Below are 17,884 nucleotides of genomic sequence, written 5' to 3' on the forward strand. Positions count from 1 at the left end.
GACCACGTGTCCTGAAATGTAACTCTGTACAACACATGATCTAAGATTTGAGTGTCCCCGTAAGGGACCACAGGACACATTTCTTTAGGATTATGGCCTTGAAGTTCAGGACATGCGCACAGCCCCTGGTATGCAGACTGGCTGGATCCAGGCAGCAACCCCCTGGCTTGTTCAGGAGGCTGGGCTAGTGGCCCTGGTTATTCGATGAGCAAATCAGGACCAGGCCCTGCATTTCTGAGAGGACCCAGAATGTGGTTTGGTTTTTACTGTACAGCTCGGGAAAGAGAGATGTCCTGTGAGCCTTTGGAAAAGCAGGGCTGAAGCATAGCAGAGAAAGCAGTGAAGAGCTGGAGCTGTTTCAGTCATCAGTAGAGCCGCTCCACCAGCAGATAAGAGTCTGACCAACGTTTGTTAGTCGCTCAGTTGTGTCTGACTCTTTGTGACCCCATGGACTGTAACCTCCAGGTTAAGGCTCCTTTGTCCAATGGGATTCTTCAGGCAAGAATACTGGAGTGGGTTGCCATTCCCTTCTCCAGGGGATCTTCCCGAACCAGGGACTGAACCTGGCTCTCCTACATTGCAGGAAGATTCTTTACTGTCTGAGCTCTCAGGGAAGCCCTCTGACCAATGCTTACACGTGACCAAATGCATACATTGGAATGCTGGATGGTAGCATCAAGGTACCTGCATTCTTTCCATCTCTGGAAGATATCAAATTCCATTGCTTCTGTCTGATTTGGAATGAACCGAAACTCAGACACAAGCTCTGGTGTGTGTTCTGGAAGCTCGCACTCCCCAAGCTCGGCTGCAGGTTTCATAAAAGGGAGAAAACACGAGACAGTGAATGCTTCTGGTTATTGCGAAGCAAGTCCAAAGGCGCTCTGCCCGACTGTAAACAGCACAGGTACCCCCTCAGGTATAACTAAGGCCCTCCTTTCAGGAGGACTTAACTCCCACTCGGTCCCCACAGATACATTCAGAATCCCTTCCAATCACTCCAGTGTGCTCCCCACTGGGCCATACACCATCATCTCGATTATGACTGTCTGTCTCCCGACTACTTCTCCTGCCCAGGGAGGCTGTGATTACATTACCCCCACCAAACTGTAGTGCCTAAATTTGCAATAAAAGGCAACTGCCAGGAATGGGGACCTGCCCAGGAACATCCGTGTAACAAGGCTCTCGTTAAGGGTGGGTCTGAGCAGCACACCAGAGTCTGCAGTGCTGGAGAGGACCAATCAAGAATTAAGTACAGGCAGGATCGGGTGTTGGGGTGGGGGAATGTCAGGAGGGAGAGGGAAGGCATGAGGAGGGAGGGAATAGGTGGTGAGAGGGCTGCGGAAGCAACTGCAACTCAGGCAGAAGCTGGGAGGGAGGCGGCTGTGCAGAAAGGAGCAACAGCCACGTGGGCGAGCCCAAGCAAAGAGCCCAAAGCCGCCCCCACAGAATACAGGGCCGGAGGACACAGGAGGCCCATTCCTCCTCGACCTGAATGAGAAAATCTCTCTCCACTCCCCCAACCCTCGCAGGACAGGAGGCAGAGCCCAGAAGGAAAAGGAATCCCCCAGAGGCCCCTCTGCTCCTTTTCTGCAATTGCCTCTAGTACCTGGCCAATACAAAGCGTGGTCAGCAGGCCAGCAGTGTGGCCATCGCCTGGGAGCTTGCTTGCCATGCAGAATCTCGGGCCCCACCTGAGACCTGCGGGAGCAAACCCGCCTTCCACCAGGCACCCAGGAGGGTGGGGCACACGTTACTTGGAAAAACATGGATCTACAACAGGAGTTTTCTAACAAATATGCATCAGAACTGCCTGGAGGACTTGTTAAAACACACATGGCTGGCCCCCACGCCTAGAGGTTCTGAATCCATCGGTCTGGAATAAGGCCTGAAAACCTGCATTTCTCTTTTTTAATTTATTTATTTTTAACTGGAGGATACTTGCTTTACAATGTTGTATTGTTTCTGCCATACAACAACATGAATCAGCCACAGGTTTACATATGTCCCCTCCTTCTTGAACCTCCCTCCCACCTCCCACCCCAAAAACCTGCATTTCTAACAAGCTCCCAGGTGATACTGATGGAGCTGATGCAATATATTCCCAGGGAACATACTCTGAGAACCACTCCTTAACACAGAATCCCATCAACAAGCCAGCACATGACCAAACACCCCGAATTGACAGCAACCCTTAATGTACCTAACAGCCCTTTCCACTGGCTTCTGAGCCCAAATCCCAGTGCCCACCCTTCAGGAGAGGGACTCCTGTGGGCTTGCAGAAGAGGATGAAATGTCCCTGTCCACCCAGAGGAAGCACTGATACCAAACTGGGAGGGCTGGTGTGAGGACCGCATGACACAGCCTCTGACACTGGGTGGGGAACTCGGTGCTGTCTCCTCACCTGACCACAGCCCCTCAAATATGCAGCTCTCAGCTGGACGGCAGCCCTAAGACCACCAGGGGTCTGAATCAGGGTATGCGGCTGCTGGGGACTCTGGGCACAGCCACAAGTGATGCTTCTGCTCTGGACACATTTGCCCAGAAAAGGGGAGGGCTGGGCTTCCAAGGCTGGGGGCTGCAACTGACCTCTGACCTAGACTTTACCCTGAAGCTGCGGACCCAGCAAGGTCAGAAGGGCTGTCTGGAAAGAGGTCTCCTTGATATGAGCCACCCTGCAGCATGGGCCAAAGTGAGCCATGCATTTACTGGTGTGTCTGCACCAGACTTGATTAACTGTGCCTCTGACATGGCCAAGCACAGGAGAGAGAAGCCAATGACAAGGTTCCCACGAGACCAGGTGAGGGGGCTAGTGTCCCCCCTTATCATTAGGGGACTAAAACAGGCCTGAGGGACACCCATCCTGAGGAAGCATGCTGCCTGCCTTCCAAGAACCTGCCAGCAAGAGCACACTTCGCTTAGCCGTGGTGGGGGGTGGGGGGTTGGAATAAACAGCTCAGAGGCAGGAGGGCTTGACTCCCACTTGACCGGTGTGACCTGGGTAAAGTCCCTTAACTGTCTGGGTCTCTAATGCCTTATCCACAAACCTGAAACTTACAAAGCAGGGACACAGCACAAATGACTACGTTTTCCCTCCTCCCTTTTCTTTGTACCTGAATTAATTTTCAAATCAACCATAAAATTCGTTCTCAAAAGAGCAGAGCCTCCAAGCAGGGCCACTGCATCACAACAACGGAGGCACTGATTCAAGGACGACTGCGGCAAGACACGTGTTCATGGCTCCAGCATGAGAGGAAACACCTTTCCTCTCAGTTTTCAAATGCACAGAGGCTCTCAAGAAATTTCACAGTCCTTGGGGAGCTCTTCAAGTTCATTCTGCACTTACTGATCACCTACAATAAGCCAAGTCCCCATTCAAGAATAAGCAGTAAAGGTGACTAAAGAACTGAAGTATCAGCAAATGGGAGTAATCTGGTCATTAAAAACCATCTTTATGAGTATGCTGCTGCTAAGTCGCTTCAGTCGTGTCCGACTCTGTGCGACCCCATAGGTGGAAGCCCACCAGGCTCCCCCGTCCCTGGGATTCTCCAGGCAAGAGTACTGGAGTGGGTTGCCATTTCCTTCTCCAATGCATGAAAGTGAAAAGTGAAAGGGAAGTCACTCAGTCATGTCTGACTCTTAGCGACCCCATGGACTGCAGCCTACCAGGCTCCACCATCCACGGGATTTTTCAGGCAAGAGTACTAGAGTGGGGTGCCATTGCCTTCTCCCTTTATGAGTATAAACATGATGAAATATATGTACTAAAATTACCAAGTAGAAAACCATACAAAAAAATCTATACAACTCTGACAAGAACTACATTTTCAAAACTCAAAACACATAAAAACTCTGCTTGTCTGTGAATAGGATGGTGGGTTCCTTCCTTGCTTCTACTCGTCTGTTGTCCTGATAGTCTATAATAAGCCTGTACTGATTTTATAATTTGAAAAAACTTAGATCAAGTTTTAAAACTTGGTAAATACAAAAGTCAGAAGCCAAATCTTATTATGGTGTTCAAAAAGAATTAGTAATTATGAATGAATACATCATCATTCATTATCCCATAGAAGCCAAAGAGCACACAGGTAAAGAGTCCACAACATATGTCTATCTGATGTGCTAACGAAATTCCCTATGTGCAGCTACACATTAGTATCCTCTTAATTAGTGCTGGAGACTTTAGTGAGTGTTTCTTGTGCATCTTAAACTAAAATCTACCAATGCATCATATGGATGGAATGGTCAACCCTGAAAGCCAGGCAGGCAGCCCTCGTACCCGCCAGTTCCCACCCACATGCTGATGGCTCCCCTGTCAGCACTTCCAGCCTGACCTCTCTCGTGGAGCCTGATCTGCACTGACTCAAGAAGCTACCAGAGGCCCCACTGGCACCTCTGAGCCAAGAGACTGCACAGATGTCCCGCTGTGGAACCCAACTCTTAGTCTAGCCATTCGCTGTTACCATCACCCCTTCTCAGCAAAAGCCTAGCAGTCATCTCTGACTCCTCTTTTAACACTGAAGCCTAATGACTGGGTCCTTCTCCTTATATTATTGATGTGGTTTGGGGGGGTGTGTTTAACCCCCAGCCTTGGTCAGTTTGATTTTTTCACAGCTACATCTCACTCCCAGTCTTGGTCTTGTTCCTGTCCCTTCTCCCCATCATAACCACTGTGGCCTTTCTAAAATGCACATCTGATGGGGCCTGCCTCCTTCTTCAAAGGCACCACTGCTGACAGCATGAAGCTGATGTGCTTTAAATGGGGTCAAGGTCACCCACTTTTCCAGATTTCTGAGCTTGGCCCTCTGTGTACTTCTCTTCTCTGTGCCCAGGATCCTCTGTTCATCTCCATCTACCCTTCCTCCCATGGGCCTGCCACTTCCGAGCCTCCTGCAGGTCTCTCCTGCCGAAGGAACCACACTCTGCTGTATGTGTGCACACAGAGTATGTGATCCTGCCTTGCGGTCCTCAGGGGACCGGAAGCTACTTGGAGATGGAGACTGTATCATGTTCATTTATACCCCCAAAGCAGAGCCCTGTGCCTGCTACATAGTAGACTGTCGTTTGTTCAAAGGAAAAGCAATAACTTTAAAATGCTAATTACCACTAAGGAGTAATGTACCTTGTAGACAGAGAGCGGCTAATTCCACAGCTGTTTCATATGGGCATTTCAATCTTGGAAAAAAAAAAAAGAAAAAATTAATTCTAAATATGAACTTTAATATTCATAACTATACAAAATGTCACTAAAACCATTTTTCAGAAGGTAGTGATATTTAGATAATGATTTTTGTTCTCTGTGGTTTCTATTTTTGCTGCCTACATTAAAAAATGCCAACAACCTGACTTACTCTCCCTGTTTCCCAAAGTCAGTTCTCCTCATATCTTAAATTAACCCCATCGAGGTACAGTTTCAACTCTAAGCATAATGGGCAATTTTCCTGAATCTGGCAAGAATGGGGAAGTTTGGAAAAGACAATGAAAAGCCCTGCTCTTTGCTTTACTAGTTTTAAACTTATTTTATCTTGATTTGACACATGCATCTTTTCAAGGTGCCTTAAGTCTTTCTTGAAACAAGGTCCTAGTGTTAGAAATGAACAGAGAGACACTATATCTAAGATGGCCAGGACAGCCAGATACACCCAAGCGATCAAATAACTGAGACACTGCCACAGAGCTGTATTACTACAAATCCAGAGATCCCATTCATACTTGATACACAAATGTTGTTAGAAGAATAATAACGACATACATCGGTACAGCACTTCATAGTTTTCAAAGCCTTTTCACATGCGCATATTATCCAGTTTGGTAACGACATACATTAGTACAGCACTTCATAGTTTTCAAAGCCTTTCCACATGCGCGTATTATCCAGTTTGGTCAATGCGTCCAGTGTGTCAGCCCCTACTATGGGTGTGGCCAGTGCTCCCTACCCTTCACCTCAGAGGTAAGGAGCTGAGTGTTCAAGTGTCCTGCCCACCACTGGCCAGCTGGCAAATTCAATGCTGGGGCCAGAACACCAGGCTACTGGGAATATAGTAACGTCAGGCTGAGGTGCATGTCAACTGCAAAGTGCTGTACAAATCCAAGATGTCGCCACTAATGTTCTTCCAGACCGAAGACAATCACCAGGTAAGAGGCTTTTAGTATGGGAGCACAGTATGGTGAGAGAGAAATACACACACACGCTTTGATATACACACAATCAAAGATCCGCTATCCGTATCACACTGCTAAGGCGAATGTATACACTGTACAATCTACTTGTTCTAGAGTGTACATTTCACTAGGATTCTTGTAGCACATATTCTACAGAGAATTTGCAGATTCAGAAATCACATTTTAAATCTCCTTCAGGTTATATTCAAAATCAAACTGTATTCTTGTCAAGAGCAGGTATTGCTTTTTAGATTCAGTGGGTCTTAGTTCTTCATGTAGCAGAAAACAGTCAATATGTCTGGTGAAAAATGACACAGCTGTAAAAGTTGTGACTGCAGAAATCGCATATCCTTAAAATACATACACTGCCTGTAAAATCAGTCACTTCAGTGCCAATGCTTGTCGTGCTCAACACTGTATAGCCAGAGGCCTCGACTTAAAAACCATTTTTAAGAGAGGAAAAGGAAATGAGATGAGACATCTAAACCTCTTTCTAGTAGAATCAGAATGTAACCTCTTTACATAAATGCAGATGGTGATGAGCGAGACTTTCAGATGATCCAAATACTTGTAAGTGTATACATACTAATAAAGTATCTTGCTTGCAAATACAACAAAAGCCGTTATGAATGGAGCAATGATGTGACCGGGGAGAGAATGACTCCCAAATACACATCACTGAAGATATCAAATGCTCTTGGAAATGCTTCAAGCCATATAGGAGTTATTTAACATAAGATGTTGATGATAGTTATACAAGAATTAGACTCACTTTACAATGCCTGGTGTACTTTTTTGAATTTTGAAAATGGAACAAGGGTAACGAGTTATAAAAAAAACACACACAGTGAATTATTTAGAAAATACACTATGATCTATCTTGAGTTAATGGTTAGAAAAAAAACATACTTACTTTCCTGAAAGAATGTCATGCCTGAGTTGTAAAACAAACAGGTACCTGATAAACATATATAAAAGTCAACAGAGGGTCACTGTTCCCCAGCCACTTCCAATCCCCAGCTTCCCAGCACTGCTCCCACCCCCACGCAGTCCGGAAGTCTGCATCGTAACAAGGGAGTCCAGGTCAGATGAGAACCTGGGTGGAAGCATCTCCTCCTGTCCCAGGAAGGCATTCCAGAACCTAGCTAGGAAGGTGAATGCATGTAGGAAATTTGCAAGATACTCGGAGGATGGAACATGGAAAGCTGCATGGTCCAATGACGCCTCCTCAATGCCCGTGAGCCTCCAGGAGACAGACAGACAGACAGACAGACACACATACACACACACACACACACCTCACACAATCCAACAGGTAGGGTGGAACCACTGCATCTGACCCTCAGCTAACCCTGCCAGCAGCTTTCAGGAAGGATGCAGCTGATTGTATCAAAGAGTTTGCAGCTGACTGCAGTGAGCGACTGCTGGAGGCTTTTTTTCTGCTGAGCTTAACCGCAGGCTCTGTCTTCAAAAAACCAAAAAACACATGTGTGCACACACACAGACACACACACACGCACACAGGAAACAGAAATCCCAGAACTGGTTAAGGAAAATGGGGAGGAAGGCAGCAAATAATACCAGAGGAGTTCACTGAAGTAAGAGATTAAGTAAGTGTCCTTTTTTACCAGGAGGATGTGGGCATCAGAACCGCTTACAGTGCTTTGTAAAAACCGAAGCTACCCACGCTCGGCTCCACACCTACAGAATGAGAATCTTACACGCAAGAGTAGTCCCCAGGAATGTGATTTGTTCAAAAGCTTCTTGGGTGTTTCTGATTCACAACCCCTGGTTAAGAATCACTGGCTTTGATGACAGCTAGAAGCAGCACACTTCATAAAGGACTCTGAAGAGCAGCCCTAGGACAATGTAATTTGTTTGAACTTTGAACACAATGCACACAGTCACTCTCTGTGGGATGGATATAGGATAATGTGGGTGACCCAGACATGTGGGTGGTGGTAAAGGTTCTAGTACATTCCAGAATGTTACTACTTCTGACAGGCACTCAACTACCATTAAACTGAGTACCCATATTAAGAAGGAAACAGTGCTGATGTGGCCAGAACTTCCAATTCCTATAGGAAATCTTAACTACAGAAGCCCATAGGCCCCTCCCATGGCAGGGCATGGTGATAAAGTCAGTCATTAAAGTGCTACTTAGGTGGTCACCTCCAAGCCAGGGGCCAGAGCCATGGACCACCCATCACCACTGCTGTGCATCACAGACGATGACAAGGGGAGTCTGGGGAATCAAAGGCAGCAGGAGACTGAGCCGAGAATATCACTGACAGCAAGGTGGCTGGAGGGCAAGTCCACACATAAAATGTGTTTTAAGTCTCTTTTGCTTCAACACTATCTCTGAAGTCTCATAGGCAGACATAGGCAGGTATACCAAGGAAGAAACTCAACGGGGTGGAAAGTCACCATGAAGGAGCACCAACAAATCTGATACTACAACAATCGGAATATTTGGCAGTGCTCCTTAAAGAAGTAAAACGGCAGTTTTGGATGGTGAAATGCTCTTCTAATATCTGCCTTCCCTTTTGGTATCTGAGACAAAAAATAAAGTGCCAGAGACCAACTAGCCAATTTACCCAAGGCCTGTCAAGACAGATATGAGATGAGAAGATACACTCTTAAATTCTGATTTACTAAGAAAAGGTTCAATCAGGCAAAGTTTTCAACAGAATGCAGAGATAAGCACAGGCAAAGTGTTCGTAACTTTTGCTCAGAACAGAAAGACAGCAGATGGAAGAGGTGGCAAGCCCACAGTCTAGAAGGCCTGCTGATTATACCAAGGCAAGTGCTATGGGGTGTGAGTGGGTGGAAGGACCTTGCTTCGCATCTTGTCCTACCTTGTAAACTCTTCACGAAGGTTGTTCGGTTCTGAAGAATAATATTTAACTCGAAAGTGCAAAGCATAAGCAGGTCCAACTAAGCATTTGGAGATGGAAGGTTGAAGATGTTTTCCCCCAAGGTTTGAAGATCACAGAATGGACAAAAAGGAAAAACATGTTAAATCTATTAACATATCCACCACACCACTGGAAATTAACAACAGAACACACAAAGCAATCCCAGTTTGGAAAACTAAAATGGACTTTGGTGTTGACAAAAACAGTGTGGTTAGTAATCTCATTCTGGAAGAAAATGCTACTCATCTAGTGACTCACTGAGAGCTAACACTTTACTTTCACCCCTGACTGCCAAGATACCCCAGTGACACTAACTTTTAACAAAATACTAAGTGGGCTATAGGAAAGTGACACATAAACAGCCGAGTGTTCTGTAATCTAAAAATAACCACAGTAAAAATACTTTAAAAGTATTAAATTTTTTAAAAATTACTCATACATAAACCACATTGAAGAAATGTGGTTACCACAACATAACATCAGAGAGCAGGACCAGATTGTCAAAGATCCCACCAGCTCTCCCAATTCTCTGAATCTACTTCATAACCCCCGAGAAAATGAATGTCACAGGTATAAAGCCATGTTTCTGAACATCCTATTTCTCAGTCCTCGTTGGGGGAAGTGTCTAATTTCAAAAGAGGGCATAGTGTGTTTTTTAACATCTACTAAAAACTCCCATTCAAATTTTAAACTCTTAACATTTAGCCAGTCTTAGGAAATTAAAACATCCTTAGAACTGAATCCATTTGAAAATGCTCCCAAGTTCTAATGAAAATGTAATACTTCAAAACACTGGCAACGGAGTTCACTCTCTGAAAAGGCAGGAAGGTAGTAGACTGAATTCTGCTTACTTACTTTTCATCTGCTTTTTTATAGGTTTGGAATGATCCAGCCAGTGCTGAAAGAAAGAAAAAAAATGTTTTTCTTTTAGGAATAGTTTCATCAATAAGATTTTGCATCCCCTGGAGTTACCCTCCCCTATAAATCTTAGTAACTAAAACTAAAAAACACAGGTTTTTTGACTCGGTCCCCCTAAATTCTAAAATTAACAACCAAAATTCATGGCCCTTTAAATGACCCACACTGAAGATGGAAAGACAGGCAGGAATTTGCCTGAGATAATTCTGCTCTGGTCCATGAAGGTGTTTCAACTTCCTCTAAAACCAGGACTGGCCCTCCCTTGTGGCTCAGCTGGTAGAGAATCCGCCTGCAATGGGGGAGGCCTGGGTTCAATCCCTGGGTTGGGAAGATCCCCTGGAGAAGGGAAAGGCTACCCACTCCAGTATTCTGGCCTGGAGAATTCCATGGACAACCCAGTCCATGGGGTTGCAGAGTCAGACACGACTGAGCAACTTTCACTCACAAAACCAGGGATTGGACCAGATTATGAGCTCTTAAACTGGTTACCTGCAACCTGCTCGGTATAGTATAAAAATATCTGTGCTTCATGAAAAGGTGTCAACATCATTAATTATTAGAGAAATGCTAATCAAGACTACAATGAGGCATCACCTCACATGGGTCAGAATGGCCATCATCAAAAAGTCTACAAATAATATATGGTGGAGGGAATGTGGGGAAAGGGAATGCTCTTACACTGTTGCTGGGAATGCAAACTGGAGCAGCCACTGTGGAGAAGGGTATGGAGGTTTCTTCAAAAACTAAAACAGAACTACCATTTGACCCAGCAATTCTGCTCCTGGATAAACATCCAAAAACCCAAAAACACACATTCAAAAAGATGCGTGCACCCCAGCGTTCACAGACAACCCAAGAGCCCATCAACAGATGACTGGTTTAAGGTGTGATATGTATACACAATAGACTATTACTCATAAAAAAGAATGAAATATTGCCATTTGCAGCAACATGGATGGGCCTACAGATGATCATAATAAGTCAAAGAAAAGACAAATATCATATGCTATCATCACTTACATGTAACATCTAAAAAATAAAAAATGAATCTATATATAAAAAAATGGAAACAGACTCACAAAAAAAAAAAGGAAAAAAAAACTTATGGTTACCAAAAGGGAAAGGGGAGAGGGATAAATTAGGAGTTTGGGATTAAACTACAGATACAAACTACTGCAGATAAACTAGATAAGCAACAAGGATTTACTGTTTAGCACAGGGAAATATACTCAATGTCTCATAACAACCTATAATGGAAAATAACCTGATGAAAATTTATATATAACTGAATCACTTTGCCGTATACATGAAACTAACACAATATTATAAATTAACTATACTTCAGTTAAAAAAAGAAAAAATATCTGTGCTTATGGACATCAAATTCATTTTTCCTGGGAAGAGTTAGCTTTCCAAAGAGGTGCTGAAAATAACCTAAAACCCTTTACCTAATTCATCTATAAAGTCCCTTCAAGTCAGTGGAGCCATCATCAGCCTTTTTCTCCTGAGTTTTCTCATGATAGAACTAAGTCTCCACTAATCTAGTAACGACCATAGCCACGCTGCCAAAAGTCTCTGTTCATACACGGGTTTTTTGACTCGGTCCCCCTAAATTCTAAAATTAACAACCAAAATTCATGACCCTTTAAATGACTCACACTGAAGATGGAAAGACAGGAAGGAATTTGCCTGAGATAATTCTGCTCTGGTCCATGAAGGTGTTTGAACTTCCTCTAGCTTTCACCAGAAACACCACTTCAGTCTTATCCACCTGAGGAAATTACAAAACCACTTCCCTCATATAAAAGTTCCTCTGTAACATCCAACTTGTTGGCGCTACAGTCTTGAGGAGCCTTGGGAGCTTGACTTCCATGAAAAACATTTAAGAACATGACACTGTGAGCCCCTCCAGGCGAACATACGTCTCAGAGGGCAAGGACCACGCGCTTAATCATCTCTGAGTTTCCTGTGCCACACACAGAGCTGGCCACCCAGCAGGCCTTATTGGATTCTTGAGAAAGAAAGAAATGTTCAACATAATTTTTTTTAAATGGGGCAAAAAGGGACTTTCCTCTATGGAAACTCTGCACATGTGGAACACTGCTGTAAGGACAGCAGTTGGAACAACACAGCACAGAGCGGGTTTCTCAATAGCTGTTCAGAATCAGAGGTCACTCTGCTGACCGTCAATATACTTTCAGAAGCAATCTAAACCCTGGACATTCTAATAATGAAAATGGGAGGGACTGAGTGAGTACAGTGTACTCTACCCCTCACCAAAGAGCCCGTTACGAGACTCTGTGGGAGGAGAGGGATAAGGCAACACAAAAGCAAATAAGAGATGAATTATAACACAATAAGCTGTGAGCAGTGCAATGGGAGACATCGGCTTTGTCATCCTGCTTCCCAGCGAGGCAACTGAGTGATAAAAGCCCCAGATCCCCACAGCTGGATGCCTATCTCAAAGGCTTGTGCACAGGATGCTTCATCTCATTGTTAATAGCTCTGAATGAGAAATGACCTAAATGCCCATCAACAAAGACGGATTAAAAAATGACTCCTCCATGTAGTGAAATACTATTCAGCCTTTAAAACTGATTTAGGCCTGTATTTATTGATGTGGCAAGAGATCCACAGCACAATGTGAGATGGAAAAAAAAAAAAAGCAGGTTGGATCCCTTTATAGAAAATTATTATTTCCTAGCAACACATGTCCATAAAAATTTATAGAGGTTATTTCTGAATGTGGGACTGTGAATGACGTCTACTTATTTTCTTTTTCACTTTTCTGCATAGTTTCTTCCTTTTAAAGAGAATATTATTTTCACAGTGGAGGGTGTGGTGGGGTGGGCCTGCCAGGTTGTCAAATTTTATTACTTATTTACCACTTGCCTATCAGGTGGTTTTTGATGATCAGTTTGTCTCATTAGAGTGAAGTCTCATTGCTGCCCCTTAGCCAAGCTGAAGTCCTGGACCCTTAGCCCCTGGGAAGAGGACATACAAGGACTTATAAAGCAACATATTTACTTTCCTGCCAAAGTAAGTATCATGCTAATGGGTTGACTAAACCTGTTCTTTGCCTCACTTTCAAATGAATTTATCCATATCAGGCAAGGAACGTTCTCCCCACAACCAACCTCTAATCTTATTAGCCCCGGAGGCTCAGAGCTTAAAAGAGCTTGTCCCATTTCTTTCCTTTCTCAAGTCTCCTTATCATATTTGGAATAGAATAAATTTCAGCCCACTGTTCTTCTCCCTCTACTGTCAAACTCTAATCTTAATCCAGACCCCGCCTGTATCATTTCCGGAGCTGTGGTTTTAAACCCTGGCTGCACATTTCAGTCACAGATACCCAGGTTCCACCCAAGATCATTATACAGAATCCTAGATCATTAGTGTTTTCCAAAGGCTGCCAGTGTGCTCATTAAATATTTAATGCTGAAGTTTCCCTGCATCCTCTCCTACCCAAGAATATGTACTAATAATGACCCTGGGGATCCTGAAACATCCACGACCCCTTCTGAAGACTGCTGTCTGAGGTTTGTAAAATCTTCAGCAATTTCAGGGTTTACGAGCCAGATGGCTATGGCCCTGTGTTAACTGACAGGCATATCATGGCTGGATGCTCCCCCTGGACAGCAAATGCCCTTCCCTCTGACCACACTGCTAAAAAAGTTCCCCTCATCCTCATGCACTGGCCCCCATCCTTCCCAGCAAGTCACCAGCCACGGAGCCTTGCCCGGTGCAGGACCTACCAGGATGGAGGTCTAGGGCTCACAAAGCTGGGGAAAAAATCAGCAACAGCTCCATTTAAAAAGCTCCTTGACCCTGCGGTGTTCTGATCAGGTTTGCTCATCTGCATCAGAGGCAATAAGAAAGCCAGTCACAATCCTAAAACGAGATGATAAAACCTTTCTTGTGTCCTACCAGTTCACACTGACCCAACTTCCTTCTTAGCTGCAGGGGCTGACCGGACCCTGATCACTCGTATTTAATCCCACAAGACCACCCTGGGACTTAAAGACCCCGGATACTCAGGCCCAGTGTGGCATTTAGCAAATCATATCCTGTACTTGGCTTGAAGCCCAATTTAACAGCAGCAGGACCTATCTCAGATATTCACCTGCATCTGGCTAAATATAGCCAGGCTGCCTGTCAGCAGGGACCAAGACAAGTGGCTCCAGCCCTCTTATCGGACTGGTAAACCAGTCACCGGAAAGAGACAGGTGCGTTCCTGAGTTCAAAGGGCAAGATGTTTAACTCAGACACTCTAATGCGTATTAGGTAGTTTCTGATCTGAATTTCTTATCCAAGTCCATCTGGCAAAACCCTTTCCATAAATTGAGATGTGAGATGATCTGGCAAAGCCCATCTGCTCTGACTGTACATCAGTTCTAGAATTATGACATATATGAGACTGGCTGTAGGATTTAATTGTCTAAAACCTACACACAAGCACTTGAATCGCAGGAGAGGCTCGGGGCTTGACAAGGGTCTAAAAACTCTGCCAGAACAACCTCTGGGCCATCACATTTGAGTGATGGAACTCATAACTGGCTTTCTAGTACCTCTAGATTTTCTTGGCTCGTAAAAAGTGTCTAGTTTGCATTTAAATTAGAGCTGGAAGGAATATGAGATAATCATATCCAAAGGATATAAAGAGAAAGACGAGAACGAACACTTTTGGAGCTTATTGTGTGTGATATTGTGATTCATAATAAGAAATGTATATTTGGTCTTCGTTGGTTTCTGGCACAGAGCCCCTAAAAGCCTTGTAATTTCCTAAGTGGTAACAGCAATAAAAGTGTCTTAATATTCATAACAAACCCCTTCCAATGACACCTGAGTTTATGTGTTATGAGTTATGAGGTTCTTTGGGAAAGCACCTAGGGATGGGGCTGGTTGCTAGGGTAACCAAACACATGAGAGCAGGAACCTTCAGTCCCATCCCCCGATCTCCAGGAAGGGGAGAGGGGCTGGAGGTTGAATCAATTACCAATGGGCAATGATTTAATCAGTAGTGTCTGTGTGATGAAGCCTCTGGAAAAACTCAAAAAGACAAGGTTCAGAGGTCTTCAGGGTTGCTGAACATATGGAGATTTGGGAAGAGTGATATGTTCAGAGGGTCACAGAAGCTCCACACCTTCCCACCCCCAGTACCTTGCTCTGTGCATCTGTTTCATCTGGCTATTCCTGAGCTACATCCTTTTATGATCAACTGGTAACCTAGTAAGTTAAATGCTCTTCTGAGTTCTGCATTGGCTCTGGCAAAATTGATCATACCCAAGGAGGGGGTCTGGGAACCTCCCACTCACCTACAGCCAGTAGATTAGAAGCACAGGTGACAAGCTGGACTTGGGATTAGTATCTGAAGTGTGTGTTTGGGGGTCGGAGGGGGCAGGGAGGTGGGGAGTCTTGAATGACTGAGTCCTTAACCTGTAGGATATCTGACACTATCTACCTGAAGCATTCATATATTGGTGGTGTTGGGGAAAACACGCATTATATTATGTAACATCCATTGCCTTCTCGGGCCTCAGAGTAGAGAAAGGTGGCTGTGGCGAGGGCAAGGGGTAGCCTGCATCACGGCACTAGTGAGGCAGGATTCTAACTCAGCAAGTGTCAGCATGATGCTCTGGGCCTCCACACACACCCGGGTCTGACGCTCCTTTTCTGCTCTCGCCTCATCCTCAGTCTCATCCAGAAGGAAGTCCTGTCGACCTGCTGTGCACACCAGCCACTCCAGGCTTCCTTGGGGGTTCGTTTAGCTCAACTGCAGAGAGTCCTTCCCTTCCCTTCCCAGGTGGCTCAGTGGTGAAGAATCCACTCGCAATGCAGGTTATGTAGGAGGCGTGAGTTTGACTCCTGATCAGGAGGATCCCCTGGAGAAGGAAATGGCAACCCATTCCAGTATCCTTGCCTGGAAAATCCCACGGACAGAGGAGCTTGGTGGGCTACAGTCCATGGGGTCGCAAAGAGTAGGACACGACTTAGTGACTACACAACAGCAACACAGAGACTTCCCTTGATCAACTGTGTCCCATTCAGTGCTGATACCTGCATGTCGGCAGGAAAACCCGCGCTCTGCCAACATTCAGAAGCAGGCTGCTGGGTGGCCTGGGGCATTTCTTGAGCTGTTTGACATGTCTTTGAGAAAGAGGCGGAAGGCCAGAATTCAAGTCCCAGCCCTGCCATTTGCCTGGGGTGTGGCTGTTCACTCACCCTTTAGCTTCCTTCTCAGTGCACTGAGCCATCCACTGACACTGGCTAAAGAATCAACTCCCTGTCTCTGGAAACTAATGAACCATTCATATGCAAGGAAGGGTTTGTCCGCAAACATGGTGACATTCCAGGCACCCATCGGAGTGAAGCCACAACAGTGCCTCTGCGTGTCTTTCCAGCAGCATGTCTGTGTGTCTACCTCCCTGGCAGCTGTGGGCCCCTAACTACCCATCTAACCCGAGTCCATGATGCAGAGACTGGAGAGAAAACCTCTCACAGGTCTTGAGACAAAGGCCAGAATCACCTTTTCTGGATTCCTTGCAGCCAAACGGATCACCATAAGATGCTCTCTTTTCATGCTGGGATGGGCTTGGGAAAGGACTCAGGATGGCTACCCCTCCCCAGTAGAACACCTGCCCCCGAGATGGGATGGAGGCTCCCGGTTGCTGGGGCAGTGGTGACCCCTGTCCCAAACCCCTGCCACTCCTCTGCCTGGCAAAGTCCTCTTGTCCTCTGTGGCTGTAGCCCTCCCCATGTTCACCCTCCCCCTCTGTAGTTTGATCACCTCGTCAGTGACACTCAGGCTCCAGGCTCACAGATGAGAGGACTGAGCCCATAGTATTCCAAGGGACCACTTGTCTATTTCCCAACCAGACTGTGGCAGGCAGGGACATTGTCCAGCCTACCCATGTGCCACAGAGCTGGCCACTGAGTAAGCTCCAAGCCACAGTACACTGAATGGCTACTGACTAAATGTTTTCTTGGTCTGTGTGTGTTGTGGGGGGGTGTCTGGGGCGTGGAGGGGTGTGACACTACCATGTGTCATGAAATCAGTACAACCCAGTGGGCTGGCCACTGTGATGACAGACCAAGTTCTGAATCTTGGCTCTATCCCCTACTTTAACCTTTGTGAGGTTCCGAGTAAGCTGTGGCTTCATCGTCTGTGAAATGGGTCTGCCTCACAGATCGATGATGAATAATTAAACATGAGCGCTATAAAGCCTTCGGTTTGATGCCAGTCTCAGGTCAGAGTGGGGACTCAGTAAACAGCACCTACCAGACCAGCCAGGGGAAAGCTGGGTGGGTGCAGGCCAGAGCCCGGGCTCTCAGAAGACAGCTTTGATTTGTAAAAATAGAGCCCGTGCCCCTGCTTTGAGCTGTGCCCAGCAAGAGCTACAGATGGATTCCTGGGTGGCTTTCCTGCTTTAACAGAAAAAGGAAACAGGAGGCCCCAGTCCCAACTGCTAAAAATAGGCGATGCCAATAGACTTTGACCTTGCTTCAGGGCTGGGCAGCGCACTATGGAAACCAGGCTTGGCTCTTTGCAGGGAGCTGGGGACGCAGAGAGTTGTGCCAAGAGCCCTGCCACTGCCAGCCCTCTGATATGAATATCAGGGGCTGGGTGGGGATGTCATTCTTGGCAGGAGCCTCTACCGTGGTGCAGTAAGCCACTGGCCAAGTGGACCGTCCCCTTCCTGGCCCCCATCTATTACACCTGCCACCAACTGCTTCATCCTAGACCCTAGGAAAAAAATCAGTGGCTCAGCAAACCTTTCCAAAAGGTCTCATCTAAATTGCTAAGGTCTCTCCTACAGGCAAGGCAGCCTTGAGATTCCAGCTAAGCTCAGTGCATCACCTCTGGGGGCCTGATGACTTATGAGCCTGCC

The 17,884-nt window shown here is 45.8% G+C and overlaps 1 protein-coding gene across 9 annotated transcripts in view; it reads right to left on the bottom strand.

Moving 5' to 3' along the window:
* The window catches only part of EPB41L4B (erythrocyte membrane protein band 4.1 like 4B), a 138,390-nt gene that overhangs the window by 81,271 nt on the left and 39,235 nt on the right, over window positions 1-17,884 (bottom strand). For all 9 annotated transcript variants that reach the window (XM_027550462.1, XM_027550469.1, XM_027550467.1 and 6 more), the window contains exons 3-7: window positions 9,933-9,975; window positions 9,018-9,096; window positions 7,073-7,117; window positions 5,120-5,172; window positions 685-805 (exon numbers count right to left, since the gene is read on the bottom strand). In XM_027550462.1, coding sequence (XP_027406263.1) covers window positions 685-805; window positions 5,120-5,172; window positions 7,073-7,117; window positions 9,018-9,096; window positions 9,933-9,975 — 341 coding nt within the window. The remainder of the gene's footprint in view (window positions 1-684; window positions 806-5,119; window positions 5,173-7,072; window positions 7,118-9,017; window positions 9,097-9,932; window positions 9,976-17,884) is intronic.

The sequence above is a fragment of the Bos indicus x Bos taurus genome, chromosome 8 (assembly GCF_003369695.1).
Source record: "Bos indicus x Bos taurus breed Angus x Brahman F1 hybrid chromosome 8, Bos_hybrid_MaternalHap_v2.0, whole genome shotgun sequence".
NCBI classification, from domain to species: domain Eukaryota; kingdom Metazoa; phylum Chordata; class Mammalia; order Artiodactyla; family Bovidae; genus Bos; species Bos indicus x Bos taurus.